Here is a 20,679-nt window from a genome sequence, read left to right on the forward strand (position 1 = left end):
ACAACACCTCCTGACCATTAATGAAGATTTCTTTCAATTAAAAACGCAACTATGCCTACCAATGTGGGTAGTTAATTTATCTGTGGTTGGGGACAGATTGCAAGGTGCAACATCGTTCGATTACCATTCTATGTCGGGATTAGTTAGCCAGTTATTTGTTTTAGAAGCATGGACTTCATGGTGGGGGATATCGTAATCGACCAGCGGTCGTATGAACCACCCTCAGTGGGAGGAGAGCAGCAATCCCCTCGCACATAACTATCCCCGCGTGGGATTGGAACCTGTGAAACTCTCAGGGGGATCAGAGATGCGGTGGCGAGCGTATTCTTAGATGGAGAATTCAAACTTTAGTTATCTATTCAACTTTTCACACTTCTAATAGATTACCTGCTAACTAGGGAAACAATACCTTATGGCAATTATTGATTAATACCTTACACGAGTCAAGTCTGCAAGTAGGCCTAGGCCTACCAATAACAGTAGTTTGTCATCTGCTTTCCATTGAAATGAGGGAGCTTATGAATATTTAAAAAAAAATGATAACGGCACATTATGACTCACCATCAACGAAGTGCTGCCCGCAAACAGTGAAACACAAGTGAGATGGCTTCTGGACTTGACACCAAGCAGTCCTGCCAATAGATGATATCCACATTGCGCGACGTTCCGGATCTTTTGAAAACAGTGGAATATAACTGAAGATCCATTTCGTTGTCTATACCAGTGGTCGGCAACCACCGGGCCGCGGCCCATCGCCGGTCCGCGAAAAAGTTACTGCCGGTCCGCAGAGAGGTGACACAAAAACAGACGAGGCCGTAATAAAACCTCTACAATCTAACCACAAGCCCTACGACTAAAAAACAGCACCCAACAGTAAACCAGACAAACACAACATTGAGAGTCGGCAAACTGCGGGCCAAATGCGGCCCGCGAGCTAATTTGTTGCGACTCTCGAACCACTCGACATTCAATACATAAAACAAAAATTGATCCCAAATTTATTATTGTCTCTACACGAATTTATGTGGTGACATGTGCTGCTGTACGGCGCTTCTTATGAAACAAGTGGCTTCAGTTGTATGTCGTTCGAGTTAATTTCGATTTTTAAAATTTAAAAATGTCCGGAAAACGGAGCGACAAGGGTCGAGCATTCCAAAGTGCTTGAACGGAAAAGTATTTTCTTTCTTGGGCATTACAAAACCAGTTTGCTCGATATGCCCAGTCAGCATTAAGAGTTTCAATATTTTAATTAAACTCGTTACAAAACGAGTCGTCAAAATTTCGATCCCGAAACCCGGGACTGCGCCACAGCTCATCTGTGCGTTAGGGCAAAAGGTGTAAAGTCCACGTTCGGAAGAACATATGGCCTTGAGCAGCTTTATCTGAAATGCATTAAACTTAGATTAAATTTCGTACTCGCCTGTCAGATCATCACTTGGACGACGAGTTGCCATAAAAACATCATCTTTCACATTAATAATAGATAAATAGAAACAATGTATTGTTGGATAAATTATTAAAAAAACGCCACATACACATCTCATTGGGACAGGCTTTCAACACAGCAATAGAAGGGCAGCAATGCAAATGCGCCATAAATTGAAGTTTAATTAATGTAGCGATTGTTCGAAGACGGAAATATTGCGGCCCGCGCGCTACCGGAAACGTGTATATTTGGCCCGCAAGAACATGAAGGTTGCCGACCCCTGCACAACACTATTGAGCAGCAAGTCTGACTTCATAAACAATTGCCATGTCAGTATGTTGCAATAATGCTGGGCCAATTATTTTCTCTACGCCCGTATAAGAATGTCTCTCATCAGTCCGAATAAGATCTCCCCAACAATATGATGCAAGCATTGGTAACCCGAAATCTTAATGTGAGGCCTGGTTATCAATATTGATAACTACAAAAACGATATAATATCGAAGTAGGTTAGATGTACGAAACATGTTACGTGTGTCAATGTCTCGAATATGGGAACAGTTAATGGCCATCAAACAAATACAGATATCGCATTAAATAGCATAACCGTCGTTTTTAGTAAATTTCCTAATGCGTATGATTTATTGCATAGGCTTAGTTTATTTGTATAAAGATGGTCCGCCAAAAGTTTTGTCAGGCTTTACCGGTCCGTCAACTGAAAAAGGTTGCCGCCCACTGGTCTATACTATAGGCCTACGTACAGCCAGCGGAACAATACGAAATAACCATTTTCAACAGCCAAACAAAACGGGACCGTATAATCCGACCTGCAACTGACAGGAGCCAACTGGACGTTTTTGTTTTATTGCCGTCCAGTAAACAAGGTCACGTGACCCGTGCAAGTCCTCTATAGAAAAAATCGGTATAAAAAGAATTGTTATCAATTGTTGGTGGACCACAAGGAATATTTCCAACATGTATAACTGTTCTGGCTATTGTGACAGCTACAATAATCTACATCCACCATTCGCCGTTAAATTACTTAGGTTTATGTTAATTGTAAATCTTAGAGCTTATCCTACCTGTTTGTAATTTTTGTTTTTAGTTGCCGTAGTATGTGTTAACGCGACGTTGATACATCGTATAAAAAGAGATACTTCAGGTATGTCAGGAAACAAATTGTCATTATCAAGTTGCTTTCTCAAAAATATTTGATTTAAAATGTATGCAACTCTATTTATAAATTAACAAATACATGACATCATATTTCGAAACTTATTTTCCTTTATATATCTATATATTTAGTTTTGTACAGATGATGGAAAGGAGAGCAATCATGCCTGTAATGAAGTCATTATTTCTATGATTTGTTCTCATTTTGAAGATCTTTGCCTTAAAAACATTATTGTCCTCATTTTCCTTACTTCTGAGAAACGTCCTTATTTGCGTTTTATGTCGATTCGAATGATTGATTTCCTAGAAACGCTAGAAATGATGTTAAAACCTCATTATTTGTACACGCATTCATGACGTAATAACAGCAATTCAATTGCCCCAATGACTAACAATACCCTACTGGCAAAGATCAGTTTGTGCAATTCGAATCAAAATATTGAATGAGAGTGATGTAGCAGACTAGTGTAATTATGTAAGATCTGATGATAGCTTTGATAAGTGTAGCAGTAGTGCTGATTTAGTTTTCTGTCCGACTATCTTTTCTCGAAGCATTTCAGCACATGTTAATTTCGACTTTAGAATAAACACGAACGTGGATAACACGAACACCATAGAAAAGCATGAGAAACTCAATTATCATTTCAATAAATATCTGCATCTCGGTTACCGATCACTTTAAACAGGCACGGTTAATTTACAAGCGGTGATAAGTAAGATCAAATCCAAGGCAGGGGATAAAACTCAGAATAAAATTAATTTTGTTTTGAAATCAGCCCTGAATGTATTCAACAGCTGCCGCTGATGTGAATGCAAGGGTATACTAGAAATTTGAAACTTCGATATCCGGCGACCCCTTAAACTTGCGAAAAACGAGAAAGGGTGGGAATATAGAATATATACCAACTTTAGGATATCGCCGCCGAAACGATCGCGGCGACAAAGACAATCACCGATTGTGATGGAATTAACCATTAACCAGTAAAAAACGCTTTGTTGTCGTGTTTTCAATGTTTCTATTAATTTCCAAATGGAATATCGACCTCCGAAGTTCTGGATCCCTGTTATGTATAAAAAAAAATATTCATTATTCGACTATTCGGCATTCGTTAAAAATATTCAAATTATTCGATTCGAAAAAATATTCGATTTTGCCCACCCTAGACTAAAAATATTCGATTTGGCAGTTTGTCATAGCGGGTCGTAATCGTAGAGGATGCAAGGTGCAGTAGATGCTTGAGATGATCGCCAGATATTTCGGGACTATTTTCGATTGCTGAAACAAAATTAAAATGTTCTAGAAATTAAAATAATCATTGAGGTATTTGATTTATACATAATATTCGGAAATACGACAAAAACTGAAAATCCACAAAAGCAAGCCAATGATTACAGACATGCCTGAAATCTCTCCAAGTGAAAAGTGGCCGCGAAAACGCTTATTGTTGCGTCCCTATGAATCTTGTAGGTTAGTCAACCCTACGCAAATAAACACGGGGGAATCCATTCGACTAACTAATAAACTTCCGCATTTTTTTCGAGTCAATGATTAGTTTTCAATGAAAAATTTTCTTTGAAAGTAATTAATTTTTCAAAGCATTAACAAGAGCCGCAGGAAAGGTTGTAAAGAGCCGCATGCGGCTCTCAAATCCTAGTTGGAGAAACACTGCTCTATTGAGTCTATTCAATGTCATTCAAAAAGTGTGCATATATATCAGCATATTATAAAGTACGTGAACAAATACTAGTATCGACATTTTCGGAAAGTAGTGACGAACACTTTGGACTAAACGGTATGTTAGTCGTTGGACTAAACTAAATAATGTAGTATTTCCGGCCGCGTTGAATACACTCTCTGGTGACACCCTCGTATCACCATAGTTTACTGAATATAGTTCGCTCACGGCCGGTTCTCTACGCATGAGTGATGCGTTACTACGTCATGAGTTTGCTATATTCTGAAGCTTACGGAAGAGCATTTCCGTTTAAATTTATTTGCGTATTTGGAATGGTTTTGTTGGTTAAAATAACTGAAAGGATATACTGAGGCATTAGGACAAAGTAGGGAGTGGTGGCATCTGCCAGTCATCTCTGCGACGGTACCATAAGTTATCAAAGTGGAGTAGGGCAGAGTGATTTTGCTGTTCTGCAATTGCATTTATTGTACAGTAATTAAAGGTTTATATCAGGATTATGGCACAAACGTAAGAATTCTGATGCTCCCAGAAAAGGATGGACGACATAGAATACCGAATCCGAAGGATTAGAATACCTGAGGCTCGGTTACCGCTTCCACGGCGCAGTGCGTCAATTTTTGTATTTCGGATTTCTAATTTATTAATCTGGGACGCATTTTTCTTTCGCGATGAAATCTGTCTCGTGTGATTATACTTGTGTTTCTCGCAAAGAGCCCCCAAAAGCTTTTGTGGCAGACATCAATCACCGTCACCGCTTGAATATTCAGAACGCGAAGACGGCGTTATTGCACCATTTTATTCATTATTATTGGTGCCGAATGCCATTACAGGCGATATGAACAATCTTGATTTTTTGGAATAGTGAAACATTCTTTATCCCAAATTATATGACTTTTCGAGTTCTCCCGGAATACGATGAGTACCCAACGTTATATGATAAAACATTGTTTGCGATTAATTTAGATCAAATTTTACTTTCCACGACACCTGGTTTCCGGAAATACGAAGTTATAACGCAAAACAGTGCGTTTTCTTACATTAATTTTGCGATCCCAATAAAATACATATACTGTATCTTGGATTTCGAGTCGCCGATGAAACCGTGTCTATCGTCCAAGCGCGACACACGCCTGGTCGAGTGTCGGGCGGTATTTAAGTCGACGATAAATTAAAAAAGTTGCCACACGTGGTATGTATAACGATGATAACTGAAAATTAAAATTTGGTAACAGAAATGAATTTGTCTCAAGATGTTATTTTATGAGTTTTGCTCGCAGAAGCAATCGATTTCTGTCAAATGCACAAGACATTTGAACAATATAATTTTTATATTATTTTGCGAATCAAATTCATGTATCGTGCAACTGTGTGTATGAGTCATAACCGTACCTCACAGTAATGGTACTAGTACCTCTTTAACTGGTCTAACTTAGTGCCTTGTTTCTATTCAATGCTGTGAAAATTTTATTATCAATTTATTTGCTGTCCAATAATCATTCATTTTTATTGAGTTCATATTTGAACTGTGAAATTAAAACATTGCACTGAGTAACGACATATGTTATTCATATGCTCAAAGCATGTTGTTGTCTTATCTACCTTCCAAATCAAATTCGTAAAAGAATTTGTCACCTCGAATAACTTACCTCGAATAGTTCTAACAATTTGACTATGAGTGTTTACCATGGCTGTATTCATACCAACACCTTAAAAAAAGAAAAGAATGTTACTGAACCAAGCTATTGACCTAGTAAATATTGCAAATGTGTGATAATTGTTATAATATACCTATTACATTACTGGTCTCACCAATTTTCTCAATTTCTTATTACTTGTCTCCTCTTATGACAAATGATTATTTTTTATTCTTGCCCATTTATCATTTACTTTACTTACCGGTAGTTCACACCTAAACTTTGAAACTAAATCACTGTTCCGAGCAATGGCATGTGCCATTTACATGTTCAATAAAAAATGATGCATATCGATATCCTATCAACTTTCCAAATCAGATATAAAAATAAATTTCTTGTCGACTTACTTCGACTGTTTGCAACAAATTGAATGTTCTTGTTACTGTAACCAATGACATTAAACAACATGATAGGCAACTCTGACGTCACTCCATAAGACTACAGGCAAAACATTGTATTTCATGATACGCTCCAATGCACATATTTCTCGTCGCCTTTCGCGTCCGTTTTCCGCTCGCTTTTGCTACTCGGCGTCTTTTTTACGTGTAGTACCTGCCTTTTTGCGCCTGTAACGAAACAAAATAATCTCTATATCTAAGAAGTTTTGCTTACTTGGAAAGCTGGAATAACAGGCAAGCTGTAAAGAGCAATTCTGGACATCATAGACGTTTTTTTTTTATCAGAGAAGATTACAAACGCGATAGCGGAAAGATTTGTGTGGAACATTTTGCAGATAATGACAAAGTTCAAAGTTAGTAATTTTAATGTTTGCGCTTAATCATTGAAATTTCATTTAAAGAGGGTGTCATACAAAACTGTGCTGCGATACAATTCCATAACACAAAGTTTGCACCTATCGAACTTGCTTTTGTAGGTGAATTTATTAGACATATTTATTATTCAGTTAATCGTAGGTAACATTGCTGGTACATAATGCATCGTAGATAGGTTTGTTTAAATTGAGGAATTTAGCTCATAGCCCACTAATTAATATTATCTTCTATGCAGGAGGTTGCAGGGCTGAATTCAACTTGCAGCCTTACCGATCACCTGACGATGCTCATTTAGTTTGGCTCGAGCAAGTCTTCTTGAAATGCTTGTGTAGATGGAAACTACCTATATTTTTTGCCTTCCTCCGATTTTAGACAAATTTATTCTGAGGGATTTCGCATATAATTCTCACTGATTGTTGGCTGTTTATAATTCCTATTGATTGTGAATTCTGATTATAACAATGAGTTGAAAATTTTTTTACCTAATTTACTGGCACCTTTTTCTTGTCAATACTCCAAGCTGAGGTAATAAACATGACAATACATTTATGTCATCTGGAAGCAAAATATGCACACTAATTAACAGTTTGGCACATTGAGATAATACATCATGACAGAAAATACAAGTTAAAGATATGTATGACCATCACATGGTAATTAAAATTAAAAAAAATTAATAGGGGCTGTGGAGTATGGAAAGTTCAAGACAAAGAAAAGAACAAATGTTCATAGCTCATGAACTCTCAATTTTGCCTCCATTGCTTTGTGAAGGCCAATATATTTCGAGTGGCTGAATTGGTTTACCTTTATGATAGCAACGATTTTGTATTTAATATAGCGAGATTATTTCAATTTAATTGAAGTGATATAATTTCCCAAAGCAATGCTTGAATCGTCTAGAATAGATCAGTGGTGTCAAACTCATGGGTTTTCGAGAGCCGCATTGCATTTTGAAAATTGTAAAAAGAGCCGCAAACAGTTTTTGATAATGTATACTTAAAAGATATTTTTAAGATAGTTTTAGTTTGTGACATATATTGTGATGCAACTAAACAGTTGGATTAAGTTTTATTATTTTCTTCAATTTCAAATGCAATTACATATTAATATTTGCATTCCACTATTATTGCAACATTTGCAAGTTACAGTATTTATTATAAAAAATCGTAAAATTCTATGTACAACCATCAAAATCATTTTTGAACAAGCTTTGAATAAGGAAAGAATAATACATACACTAAAAATAACTTAATCTAAATATATGAACCTAAAATTAACAAAAATACTACAGTATAAACTCAATGTTTTATTAATTACATTTGTCCTGGCGTTTGGCATCTTTTTTGTGTCACCAGCATACTAAGGCCAGTCTGAAATGATTTTATAGTACCAACTCTAACTAACGAGGCCACATGATCATGGATTTATCTGGATCTTTACGAATGTTTAATTAATTCCAGTAATGCAAAAAAGTTACTTTTATCATTTCATGTATAGATCAGTAAAAAAACAAATGACAGATTTTTTCGACAAGACATTTCGCACTACATTGCGTGGCATAGGATTGCTTGAATTATTATTGATATTGATTTTTAGTAACTAAGTCGTTGTATAATTATATTAATATACAAACACATGGAAATTTTCTGTTCGAAGTTGGTCTTCGAATTTGTCATATTGACTGCTGAGCTTATTGTGTTCTTTGATTGTATTGATGGAAATATGACAAATTAAACAATGTGCTTCAGAATTTTGTGAAAAGCAGAAATGTTACAACTCCCATTTTCTTCGAAAATGCCACCTTCTTCATGTACTTTGCGTTTAATTTAATTACTCAAGTGTTTTATTCAAGTATTCTTTTGCTAGCTTGATGTGTATTCTTAATTGGGTCAAAATGTGGACGAAAAAAATTAATATTCCAAAACTACTTTCAGTAAATTGTTTTCTGTGTGAATAATCAATTCCACTTTAGAAGGTTTAAAAAATCTATTACATGGTAGATAAAAAAAAACTTCCAAAATACTATTACAATTATTGTTAAGCGTTCGAGGGCCGCACTGGAAGTTCTCTGGGGCCGCGAGTTTGAGATCCCTGGTCTAGATTGAAGTTGTTCAAAAAATATATGATAGTATTTTATCATGAATGATGATTATACCCCTTCCGGAATTTCTTCTATAGTACTACCAAAAGTTGATGAACCAAATATAACACAGGTGCAGTGAGGTACCCGTAATCCTCATTTCCAAAGCTGTTTTAAGTATGTCTGGCGTGTTTTGTGCCTTTTTACAAATAAGACCGCTTATGCAATCTTACGCTTTGGAATTTTTAGTTATTTTCCTCAAGCCCTGCAGGATGTGGGGGCCATACACAACTCTACCGGAGGGTCAAATGTCTTTGCATGCCTCCATAGGTTGTTTTTCTATTGCAAATTTCTATTTTCAATTGCATTATATTTCTTGGAATCACACTGTCACTGATATGTCGCCAGACTTCTGATATCTCCCCGTCTGCTATAGTTGTCCTGTGAATAAATAATAGGAAATTGAGATTAGACGAATAGTTGAAAGTTTTGCTTTATGTCGGCTTAATTTCTTGATTGATATACTTACTATTTCTGCTATTGCCTCTTGTGCTGCAAGAGTCTCACAATGCTTAGACAGGTTTGTCCACAACTTTCACATCTGAAGAAAGAGAGGAGATTTATTAATTTTCGTTAAGAATAAATAAAGCAGTCTATATGATTCAGAATGGAAAAGCTAATAAATCCAATATCTCATGTTTTATTTAAAAAATATTTTACTGAATTTGGTATATAAACCAACTAATAAAAGGGTTTAGTCAGAAAATTACAAGCATTCGTGGCTCCAAATACTTGAGAAATCAGACTATACAATATAGACCGGTATGAGTGAAATGTTAGGTGAACTTGTTAACACTTTGATTCAATACGCAAATAAAAGTGAATGCGTAATAGTATGTTACAATGAGCAGCAATCAACAATGAGTATATATCCTCATTGATTAAAAAAATCTAACTGGAGGTGCATGAACTATTTGAAACCATAAGGGGTAAGTAAATATGTAATTTCGGCAAATGGGCAACTACGTACCGTACTGAATTAATAACTTCGTAGTATTTGACAAAGGCTGGCTTTCCCACATGTACTTAACAGTGCGATGCCCGGGTGTGATATACAACAATAGTATTCACCTTACCTTTTACCGATTTCTTTTTACCCCAACTTTCAAAAATATCATTAAAATCGACAACAACTGTCAAAGCAGGCACGAACACCATTCGTGCTACGCCTTGAAAGCAGCACACATCCGCTCGTTTTCGTCTCGTCAAGTATGTGCATTGGAGCGTGCTATCGAATACGATCTTCGGACAAAAATGCCGGAGTTGCGCATCATGTTGTTTAATGTCATTGCTGTAACCATACCACCACCTGGAAATAATAAAAAAAAGTTATTGCACCAACCTGCTGACCTAATGAATATTATACAGGCTATGATATATGTAGTTATCAAACAGCTTTTTCTGAATTCACTTTTAAACTGTGAAATTAAAATACTGTCTTGAGCTATGGTTTTTGATATGTTCAAGACTTAACAAGGCATGTTGTTGCCTTATTCACATTCCAAATCAAATTCAAAGAAGACTTTCATGTTGACTTCCTCTGGATGTTTTTAACAACTTGACTCAGAATGTTTTTTTTTGTATGGGTGTATTCATATGTATACAATGATGTATCACACCTCTGTATGACTGATTACACATAGCACCGGTACGGTAGTTCGTCTAACTTAGTACATCATTGATCTGCTTATTCTATTTATATTATATTGTTATTAGAATTATATTATCTGTGTTCTTTATCACCTCATCATGTGTTTATCAATGCCTGGCCTGAACTGCTCCACTCGACTGATTTGAATTTTACGTTACCGATACTATAGCAACTAGTTTATCTCAACTCAATCAATTTACACACTTCAGTGCCTGCCAATCGGGGAATCCCCATAAGTTATCTGGTGGGCTCGCTTAGAAATGTTGCCATGTACTATTTATGGTAGTCTCATATAACTTTCATGTCTCTTGGATGTTATATGTGATTCAGCTGCCAAAGCCTGGTCATTCATATTAAAAGTGTTCTAAAAAAAAAGTGTTCTATTTCTTTAAAAAAAATAAAGTTAGATATTGAACCTCGGGTGTCGCTGCTCGATAACCATACCCGGTTCCCGCGACTTCCCTTCCCCAGTAAAAATGTGTTTTCAGTTTTGTATTTTGTTAATTTCGTATGTTATTTTTTATTGAATGGGAAAAAATAAACTTGACTATGACAATATATAACGACACAATATCGCGTTGAGAGAAAATCATGAGGCATCACTCAAGCGTAACGCGAGAACTGTATAAAAATAAATAAATAAACAAAGACGAGAAAAGCCTGAGCGAACTATATTAAGTTACCTATGGTATCACATCGTATGGAACTGATAAGTTTGAGCTAGGGACTCCTGATCGCAGTTGGTTCTGTTTTCTTATAATATCTCAAAAGGAGAAGTTGCACATCAAAAACTGAAAGTTTTGTCAGAAAAATGATAATTAATAAGGGAGTTGGGATTCGCCAAGATACTTACACATGTCCGTAGCATAATACCGGTACCGGTACCGCCTCAGCACGTGTCATACCGGTACCGTATCAAAACATTATCTCTTGCAGTAGAGCGAGCAATCTTGAAACTATTTCGATCAAAAAATAATTTCGAGAGATTCGGTACCGTACTGTTACCAGGATATTATCACGCTAAATTATTTTGCAACATACGGTAACAACCGAAAATTATAAGCTACCGGTACCGGTATTGCGCCAAACATCACTCCTGCACTCTTCGGTTATAAAGTGTTTTTCCTTAAAATTCCCAGTCCTGATTCTATTTTGCACAATACAGGTATTGCATTACGACAGGATATGTTCGTAGTAGGTATACCTTCAGACCTTGGTCTTTTTTAACTCAGAATTTCAGGATTTAGGCTACATGGTGATTCAGACATGGATATTGAAGAAGCATTTATAGAAGCTGGAAGTTTTGGGAAATTCCAGATAGTGGTCACTTTGATTAATTATTGCTCAAATGTAAGTAGGCTATAATATCGGTACTGTAATACCATGTGCTAATACAATATACGGTAATTATCTTTTCTCTTGGTATTCAGGTATTGAATTGATTTTTTACTGGTTGGAAAAATTGAACTTGTCTTGATATCACTGTTATCATCTGTCTGTATTCTCATCGTAGAGTTGCAGAGGATAGTGCAAAGGCTGAATGCCACTGTTTGCCCCTTATTTGTTTCCTTTTTCTCTAGTTAAGATTTGTTGCAATAGACAGATAGACAAGACATCAGGATTTAACTATAAATACTTTTATAGTCTACAGCTCAACATTAATTCAACCGAAAAGTAAAAAACAGAAGCATTAATCTGTATCAGCTGCATTTGAATTCTCCTCTCTGTCTTTTCAATAATCTCATGTGTAAATTTGATAAGTTAAACATTTAAGATCTGAAGATTGTAAATATTTTTATCAACAGATTTTATTTGGAAGTCAAATGGTGATAATGGTTGTTGTGGGTGCCACGCCAAATAAAGATATTCCCAGTGAGGCAAATTTAACAACAATCGTGACAGAGGTGAGTAAATGTGTGAATTTTTAATTTGATAAGCTTTCAAAATATTTAAAAACTTTGGTTATAGATTAAATGAATAATATATGTTTGTCTTGGAAAAGTTCTTATTCCATTTCAACATTTATGATCTCAAACATGTATTTGTCAAATTTTGTGATGTTAGTATTAAAATCCTATTTTTTAATTAATAATTAGGATTAATAAGGTTGATCCTCTGCCATCTTTATAACCTATTCAGAAACGATTTTTTTCATCGTCAAAATTAATTTCTCATTATTGAACTATATGACAATGTTGGGAAGCAATATATTCATATGGAAACGTCTTAAATTGAATTTTTACGAGACCAAATGTCTGTTTTTCATTGAAAAACATGTTTTTCAAACCTTACCACAAAAAAACAGAAGCCCAGTCATCTAATGGTGTTAAGTCTTACTCAAATGAGTGATATCACATTTGACTGATATGCACAAATCTTTCTCCAGACATCCAAAATTATTTTTAAAATCTTGAATTATAGCTTTGTGAATGCCATTACACCCACACCTTTGGGCACCCAATCAAAAATGTTGCGAGGCGGTGATCCGCTATCATCTATTATTATTCTTCGACTTATATTACTAGTCCCCCCTATCTTCATAGCCTGTTTGTTTAATTTACATTTCTTTCTATGTCATTCTAGTGGAATTTGTATGATGAGCAGTGGGTGATTGATTTGATGGGAAGTTTGTTCTTTGCTGGCTACATTGCTGGTTCTTTCATTTTTGGCCAACTGCCTGATTTATACGGAAGGAAACGCATCATGATTATAAGTAAGTCAAATGTTTTGTTATCCCGAGCACTTAGATTTATTTGCCTTTAGAAAAAGTTAGGCCGCTCAAATTGTCGGTCAGTATAATTTGATACTGTAAAATTCTTTATGATATGTGTTTAAAGTGAAATTTATTTGACCAGAGATATGCAAAAAAATATGCAGTTTGGCAGAACTCTCTCGACAGTTGAGACATTTTAACTTTCTGTGTTTAGACTTTACTCTTGCTGCAATTTGTTGTTTTTGTTCTGCATTTTGCCAAAACTGGCATACATTTGCTGCCACAAGATTCATAGGTGGATTATTTGCTGGTGGAGCTGTAGCACCAGGTTTTGTTCTGATGTGTGAACTCATTGGCAAAGATCTTTGGGCACGGATTGGTATGAAGTATTAACATTTTTATCATACTGGACTCAATTGGATATTCTCACACGAAATGTGACTGATACCAGAATATAAATATTTGATCATCATTATGTCACATTATTGCCCTGCCTGAAATTGGACGCAAGGCAGTGGTTATAGATGATATTTAAAAGAATTCTTGTCTGGCATATATCAAATTCATGATTGAAATCAGGGTATTTTATATTTCTATTGTTTCTAACTAGATATATCCCGAAGAATGATTAGAGTTATCAGAAAAAAATGTGCAACCTGCTAAAGTTAAAAATATAGAAAAATTTCAATAATTTTCAGGAATGTTGTATCAGATATTTTTTTCATTTGGTGTGATGCTTCTCAGCTTATTGGGTTACTTGCTGCAGGATTGGAGGAAAATAATTATGGTTTCTTGTGGAATGTGTGTCCTGCTGCTACCCTGTTTCATATTTTTGTAAGTTAAAAGCATGCGAATATGCACAGTTTTGAAAAGCAAGAAAACTCAAATTAATAGGCCTAGTCATAATATTTTGTTTTGATCCAGTCATAGGAATGTTGATAGTGGCTCATTGATTACTGTAGAAAAATCACCCTGTTGTAAATCCGAGTCATATTCAAAATATTGACTTTATATAAATCATTGACAAATGAATCAAACTGTAGATAAATAATTCTCAAATAAACAACTATGTCTTTATATGGACAGCTTTGTAATATAAAAATTTGTGAACATGAATTATTAGAATCGCTATATTTTTTGAAAAGATTGTGCTTATATATAATCTTTGCAATTATAGAATACCTGAATCCCCACGATGGTTGTATTCTGTTGGTAGAATAGATGAAGCAGAAAAAATTATGATTTATATTGCAAAAAAGAATGGAAAAGATGAAACTGGTAAGACACAAGAGCTGCAGTGTTTCATTGCGAAAGGAACTTAAAACAAAGTGGAAATCAAATGGAGCTCAACCAGGTTTTCCATTATGTTTAGCTGTCCCTGTTCAAGAAAAACTTTTTTAATAAACTCAAAACTCAATATGTAAATGACCATCACCATTTTATAGACTTCTTTCTATTCATGATATAATCGAATGAAAAATTTTATTGTTAGCATCTTTTTATTGAGCTTGTTTATGGAGCTAATTTAATAACTTGATATTGTTTTCAGTTATTCATCTGTCAAAGGAAGTCGATATATTACACACTGATGCTGATTTCAAGAAACATTCTCTTGTCGATTTACTGAAAATAAGGAAATTGACAATTTATCTTGTGGTTGGATGCTATTTATGGTAATCTGATAATCTTTTACGCTGGACACTGAAAACTTTTTTAATGAAAATTTTCTTGAACCATGGTCATCTCATCTGCATTCATTTAAATCGACTGATCCCTGAACGAAGTCAAAACGATCACTGGAGTACCAAGTGCTCCTGGTGGCAGTGTATTTCTGTCAGCAAAATCTCAAAAAAATGATGATATAATTATATTCCAATTATTTTTTCGTTACTTGGAATTATGACCAACTATGAAAATAATTAAAGAAAATGTAGGCTAAACTTCATCCCTAAAGTTTAAACAATTTGGACTTCCCTAAAATGGTTTGGGTTGGTTGGTGCAATCATCAGAGCAAAAAAAATGAGAGAGCAAGTGCCTTCGTTAATCCTGGGTTGATGCTAACCAAAGATGAATATGAAGCCAGTTGTATGGGTTTGCCTTGAAAATTGTATTCACTGATTGATGCATCTTGTATTCTTGATAATCATTCAATTTAGAATAAGTTAATGCAAATGTCTTATCAGGTTTGCTTGTTCACTGTCATATTATGGATTAACTCTTGATGCTGCAGATCTGACTCCAAATCTTTTTGTTGCGATCGTTTTATCTGGTGCTGTGGAAATTCCAGGCTACATTCTAACTATTGTAATGATGGACCACCGATGGTAAGTTCTGCAAAATATGGAGTACATCATCCTTTGTTTATTTTAGTTTGTCTTTTTATTTTTGACGACTCTTTCTCATTTTGCTTATTATTTTCACATTTGGGTCATGCTCAAAATATTTTAAAGCTTCCTTGTCATTTTTTTTTTTAATTATGTTCAATATTCAGGTTTGGTCGTAAAGGAACAACAGTCCTTCTCTTACTTGCTTCAAGTTTAACCAGCATCTGTATTTGTTTCCTGGGAGGTTAGTTTGTTCATCACATTTGAAAATATAAATCTAACATGAACAACACATTGTCAAAAAAATGATTGTTAGGATGGGATAAGAGTTTTATATTTATCCCTTGGTTCCAGTTTTTTGTTTCTATCAGTTATTTGTCTCAGATGCATGGGAATAATGGTGGAGAAAGCCATAACCAACCAGCGGATGCATGAATTACTCTACGATGACACAAAGTCCTGCAATCCTCTCACACACAGTTCGATCCTGCAAGCTGCAAACCCTTGCAGACTTTTTATTGTCTGCTCAGGATTGTAAGAACTTTTGTCAGTGTGTATGCCAAGAGTGGTATCAACAAAGATTTAATTGAGGCAATTTGTCAACATTGCTGGGAAAGTCAGGTCCAGTTAGCCAAAGTCATTTGATAAGGAAAGTCATAGATAGTTTATCGTAGATAGTTTACTCAATACTTGCCATCCATAAGTCCATTTTAAAAATATTAGTCTTTTATATGTAGCCCAGTTTTGCAGGACTCTTAGTGAGTATGTTGTATTGATTCAATTTCTAAAAAAGATACAAAATGGTATAATCTATGGTATTTGTACAAAAATTCATTAGTAAGCACACCAAGATAATACAACCGTTATTGTTTGCATTGTAGATACATCATCAGGAGCGAAAACAGCATTAGGACTCATCAGCAAACTCACGATTGCTGCAGGATTTTCCATCTTGTATGTTTACTTATCAGAAATCTTCCCAACACAGTTACGAACAATTGCACTGATTGTTTCAAATGTGTTTGCTAGAATTGGTGGAATTGTTGCTCCTTTTGTACCACTATTGGTAAGTACTACTCATTATTCAGTGTCAATAAGTAATAGATTGTTATACACAAGGGTATGCCCAGAAAAACAAACAAGCTTAGCAGGATTTCTGACAAATATTTATATTTACCTTAGCGTTGCATTGCAATACATATGGTCGAACTACATTAACAAAATACCACCCTTTATTTTTCCCATGGCTCAGGCCGGATACGGCTGGCTAGGCAAAATCGTCCGGCCCGCAACATATTAATTGGTTATTATAAGAATACGGCCGGCCGTTTCTTCAACTGTAGTGTTCAAACCGTTTGATATATATTTGTTCCATTATGTCATAAAACAATCGTTGTCGCCTAAAACTGCGGTATATCTTTTTATAATATTTTCGTAATGGGCAATGCAACACTAAGTGTTTGCTGTCGGGGTATTGCCTTACTGGTAGGCTATATGCAACAAGACTCTGGCAGAGTTTTCATTTAGCGCCAAAATAATGCTGATGCGATATAAATACAGAATAATATAAAGCAGAAAAATGTCAACGATCGCTTCCACGAAATTCAAATTCTGTAAGGGTTAATTTACAAACGGTTACAAGGACGATCAAATTCGAGCTAAGCCCTATTCTGATATCTGACGATATGCTAGGAGTTAATTTAATTTTTCAGAGAAAAATAAAGGTTGTCGACCCCTGCCTTATGTCATTTTGAGTCCTGCTTCCACGAACATGCATTTGTTTAATGGTAGTGATAACACCCAAAAAGGTCAGTGGTGGAAAAATGAAGCCCCTGAGCCGCAGCTGGAGCCAAAGTTCGAATAAACTACGGCGTTGGAGACGCTGTGATTTCGAACCAGCTCTCTAGCCCATATAGCACACCTTGACTAACTGATCGTAAGAAATTGAGTGGGTCGAGCCAAAATAAAAGCCATTTGCCAAGCCAGCCAAACAATGCTAAAAATTGCTACTGAAAACATACTTCCTGCATTATTATTTCAGAGTTCAACTGCCTACTATTTACCCTATGTCGTATTTGGTGTTGGAACTTTAATCGCGGGTGCAGCAGGTCTAGCATTACCAGAAACTTATAACAGAAAACTTGTTGTTATGAGTGACTTTGTTGAAGACAAAAGGCCGCTTGTTGCTAGATCTAGAGTTATTGATGGCGATGATGAACCTATCAATGCAGATGATAAAGTGAGTATCGAACGATATTATTTCTAGTTACCGTAATTATGAATAATAGTTTGCTTTATTAAGTAGGGTTATTACCAATTACTTTGAAGTTTAAATATAATTTGCCATAACTAAACTATTTTACAGAGTTGTATACATGACCCACTCCGTTGGGTGGTTTGAAATTTCCGTAAATATTTTGTACATATGAATCGTTGAATCATTCCTCGCGTAGTGTTGCCATGTTCTAAAAGCGCTTTCCTGATGCAATTGTAATATATAATCGAATATCTTGTATATTTTATTCTGTGCAGGATCGCTTGCTGACGTGAAAAACTGAAGATTTCAGCTTAGACTATGCAAATGAGCGAAATTCAAATATGTTAATGCATATGGACTTATCAAGATGACTTTCAATTTTTAAGATTTATAATACAAGTTATTTATCAGTATCGATTTATTTTCTCCAGTTTCAATATACATAGTGTTATCAGCTTATTTTTTTTGGACTGAATATGCAATTTGAAGTTATTATTATTGTAAATACACACTCCCGTTCTTTACATTATTTCATTGTATACTCCAGATGATAAAAGACAAAATTATAGCGTGTGTTATTATTATCAGCGGTGTGACGCATCGTTGGGGAAACGCTAGGCACTGCATCCGTGATTACTCTGCGTGGGGTTGCTCCACTATCATCCATGCATATGGAAACAAGTAACTGGATAACTAACCCCATACCCGACATGGACTGGTGAACTGACGAGGGGCCATAGTTCGCTATATTATTAAGCCATCGACTTCACCTTCCTCGGAATAAATATGTAAATCCTGTCCAATTTTTATCAATATTTACGAGCATAAAAAATGTGACCTATATTCGAGGAAACGCAAGAATAAAATACAAGCTGTCTTCTATCGAGAAAGGAAAGCCGTTAAAAACGACATAGACCACAAGTAGGACTGGGTATCCGGAGCCACGGAGCTGTCATATTTAGGGGGCTAAGAGCTTATCATTATAGAAATGTCAATGGCTTCAAACCAACTCTATTTTTCTCATAATTTTTTAACACCAAATACAATTAATGAAATCTGTTCTTCCGCGGTTACATTTTGTTAGATAATTTTTAATGAATATTTAAAAAGTTTTAAGTTAAATTTTTATATTTAAGACTTCGAAGATTAATTTTAAAATTTGCGCTGATGTTTTATCTTAGTGGTCGGACTAAAAAACTTAATAGCCGTAGAGCCGGAACTGAAGACGGTTGAATATACTCTAGCGTAGGAGCTATTGTAATTTCCAACTGGCTCCCCAACCTTTGTTTCGAACATTTTGATGCATTGTGTGATATAGTTGTATTGATTTTTCCGTAAGGTGGAATAATAGGACGAATGATGTTATAAAACCTACAGACTAGATACCGCCATGGGTTTTATTTTTTTATTCAGTTTCCGAGTTATTTCACTCTTCGGTTGGTTCATATGCGCCAGTTTTCGTGCATGATTTTTATGAACATGCAGGTAATAAGCAAATAAACATACTGGTATATAAACTATGAACACTGTTGCTGACATTAATTGGGCCGCTTTCAATTTATTTTAAAATGCTTTTACGTGACTGAAACGAACATTGATCAGTTGTCCTCTTCGTTGCAGTTTGAGATTGATAGTATCCAGGGCTGTGTATACATCATTGAGAAATGAAACTTGCCACGGGTTGCGGACCTAATCGTTTACATTCACAACATAACACTGCTGTCCTCTACTACAACGTGCTTCCCGGGACGGCTGCCCTTTTCACCCCCTCTATACACGCCACTGCTGGCAAGGGGCAACCTCTGAAATGCCAATAATTACTGAAATCACACATTAATAATATAAGTGTATACAATACGTGTCAATAACTGTTGGGTGATGCATTACAACTTGGTTGTGAATTTCGCATCGCTAAAATCCTCAGGAAAACGAAGGTGCATACGAATGGGAGATGGAAACCAACAGAGTGCGACGTGCATTTACTTCCGAACCCACAAAACGTTGACGTTTTCGCCACGGAATCATTTTTTGGACAGAAAGTGGACCTATGGATCGCTTTGTTATTATGTTGTCGTGGGTTTCGTTTTCCACTTCGAAGTTTCGTGTGATACCACAAAGTTATCAATAATAAAAATTGCGTGTCGTGGTTCCGCGATCACATCTCAGCAGGGCCGATTTGACTGATTTTATCGAATTGGGCCCCGCACTTCGACGCGCTAGGGGTGTCTTTTTCTGCATTATGAGGTACAAAATACTACGGAAAACGTAAAATAAAAAGAGTAATAATCTTTCTCATAATATTAATTTGTTATGCATGGTAAACTTAGTAAATTCTTATTACAACGATGCCAATAACAGTTGCATCAAGCGAAAGGAACTTTTCAAAGCTGAAACTAATTAAAACATACTTGAGGTCTGCGGTCTCACAAGAAAGACTAGACAGTTTGCCAATGCTTTCTATAGAAATCGAGATTGCTAAAGCTATTGACTTCGAAAATATTTTGAATGATTGTGCTAATAAAATGGCTAGAAAAATCTTTTTCTGAAAGAGTATAATGTAATTGCCTATTTTGCCTTTCCTGACGTTAGGGATAAAAGCATTCACATTACCCTAGATTTGTTTATAGCAAGTATTAAAAGTCTATTTTTTTTTTTTTCAAGAAATACAAACACCTATAGATTTTACTATGAAAAGTGGGGGCCCTGCCATCATATTTCTAGTGGGGACCGCAGTTCCTTGCACTGGCCCTGCATCTCAGTGACCTGGTGGTCTATTTTTCGAGTTTATCGAAATTTGAAAAATGTGTATGCCAGGATAGATAAGAAGGGTC

At 35.6% G+C, this 20,679-nt stretch overlaps 1 protein-coding gene and 1 long non-coding RNA gene across 2 annotated transcripts; one reads left to right on the top strand and one right to left on the bottom strand.

Moving 5' to 3' along the window:
- Nucleotides 1-8,827: 8,827 nt before the first annotated feature.
- On the bottom strand, nucleotides 8,828-10,186 carry LOC144422267 (uncharacterized). The gene is made up of 3 exons (XR_013475247.1): nucleotides 9,980-10,186; nucleotides 9,373-9,444; nucleotides 8,828-9,284 (listed from the first exon to the last, which is right to left on the bottom strand). It is a non-coding gene; the product is annotated as an uncharacterized LOC144422267 (long non-coding RNA).
- Nucleotides 10,187-11,286: 1,100 nt separating this feature from the next.
- On the top strand, nucleotides 11,287-18,414 carry LOC120326235 (solute carrier family 22 member 15-like). The gene is made up of 12 exons (XM_039392491.2): nucleotides 11,287-11,904; nucleotides 12,360-12,458; nucleotides 13,138-13,267; nucleotides 13,482-13,646; nucleotides 13,966-14,101; nucleotides 14,445-14,545; nucleotides 14,817-14,940; nucleotides 15,451-15,591; nucleotides 15,759-15,835; nucleotides 16,473-16,657; nucleotides 17,633-17,830; nucleotides 18,124-18,414. The coding sequence occupies exons 1-12, from the start codon at nucleotides 11,821-11,823 to the stop codon at nucleotides 18,139-18,141; spliced, it is 1,458 nt and encodes a 485-aa protein (XP_039248425.2). The 5' UTR covers nucleotides 11,287-11,820; the 3' UTR covers nucleotides 18,142-18,414.
- The last annotated feature ends 2,265 nt before the right edge of the window (nucleotides 18,415-20,679 follow it).

The sequence above is a fragment of the Styela clava genome, chromosome 4 (genome assembly GCF_964204865.1).
Source record: "Styela clava chromosome 4, kaStyClav1.hap1.2, whole genome shotgun sequence".
NCBI lineage: Eukaryota > Metazoa > Chordata > Ascidiacea > Stolidobranchia > Styelidae > Styela > Styela clava.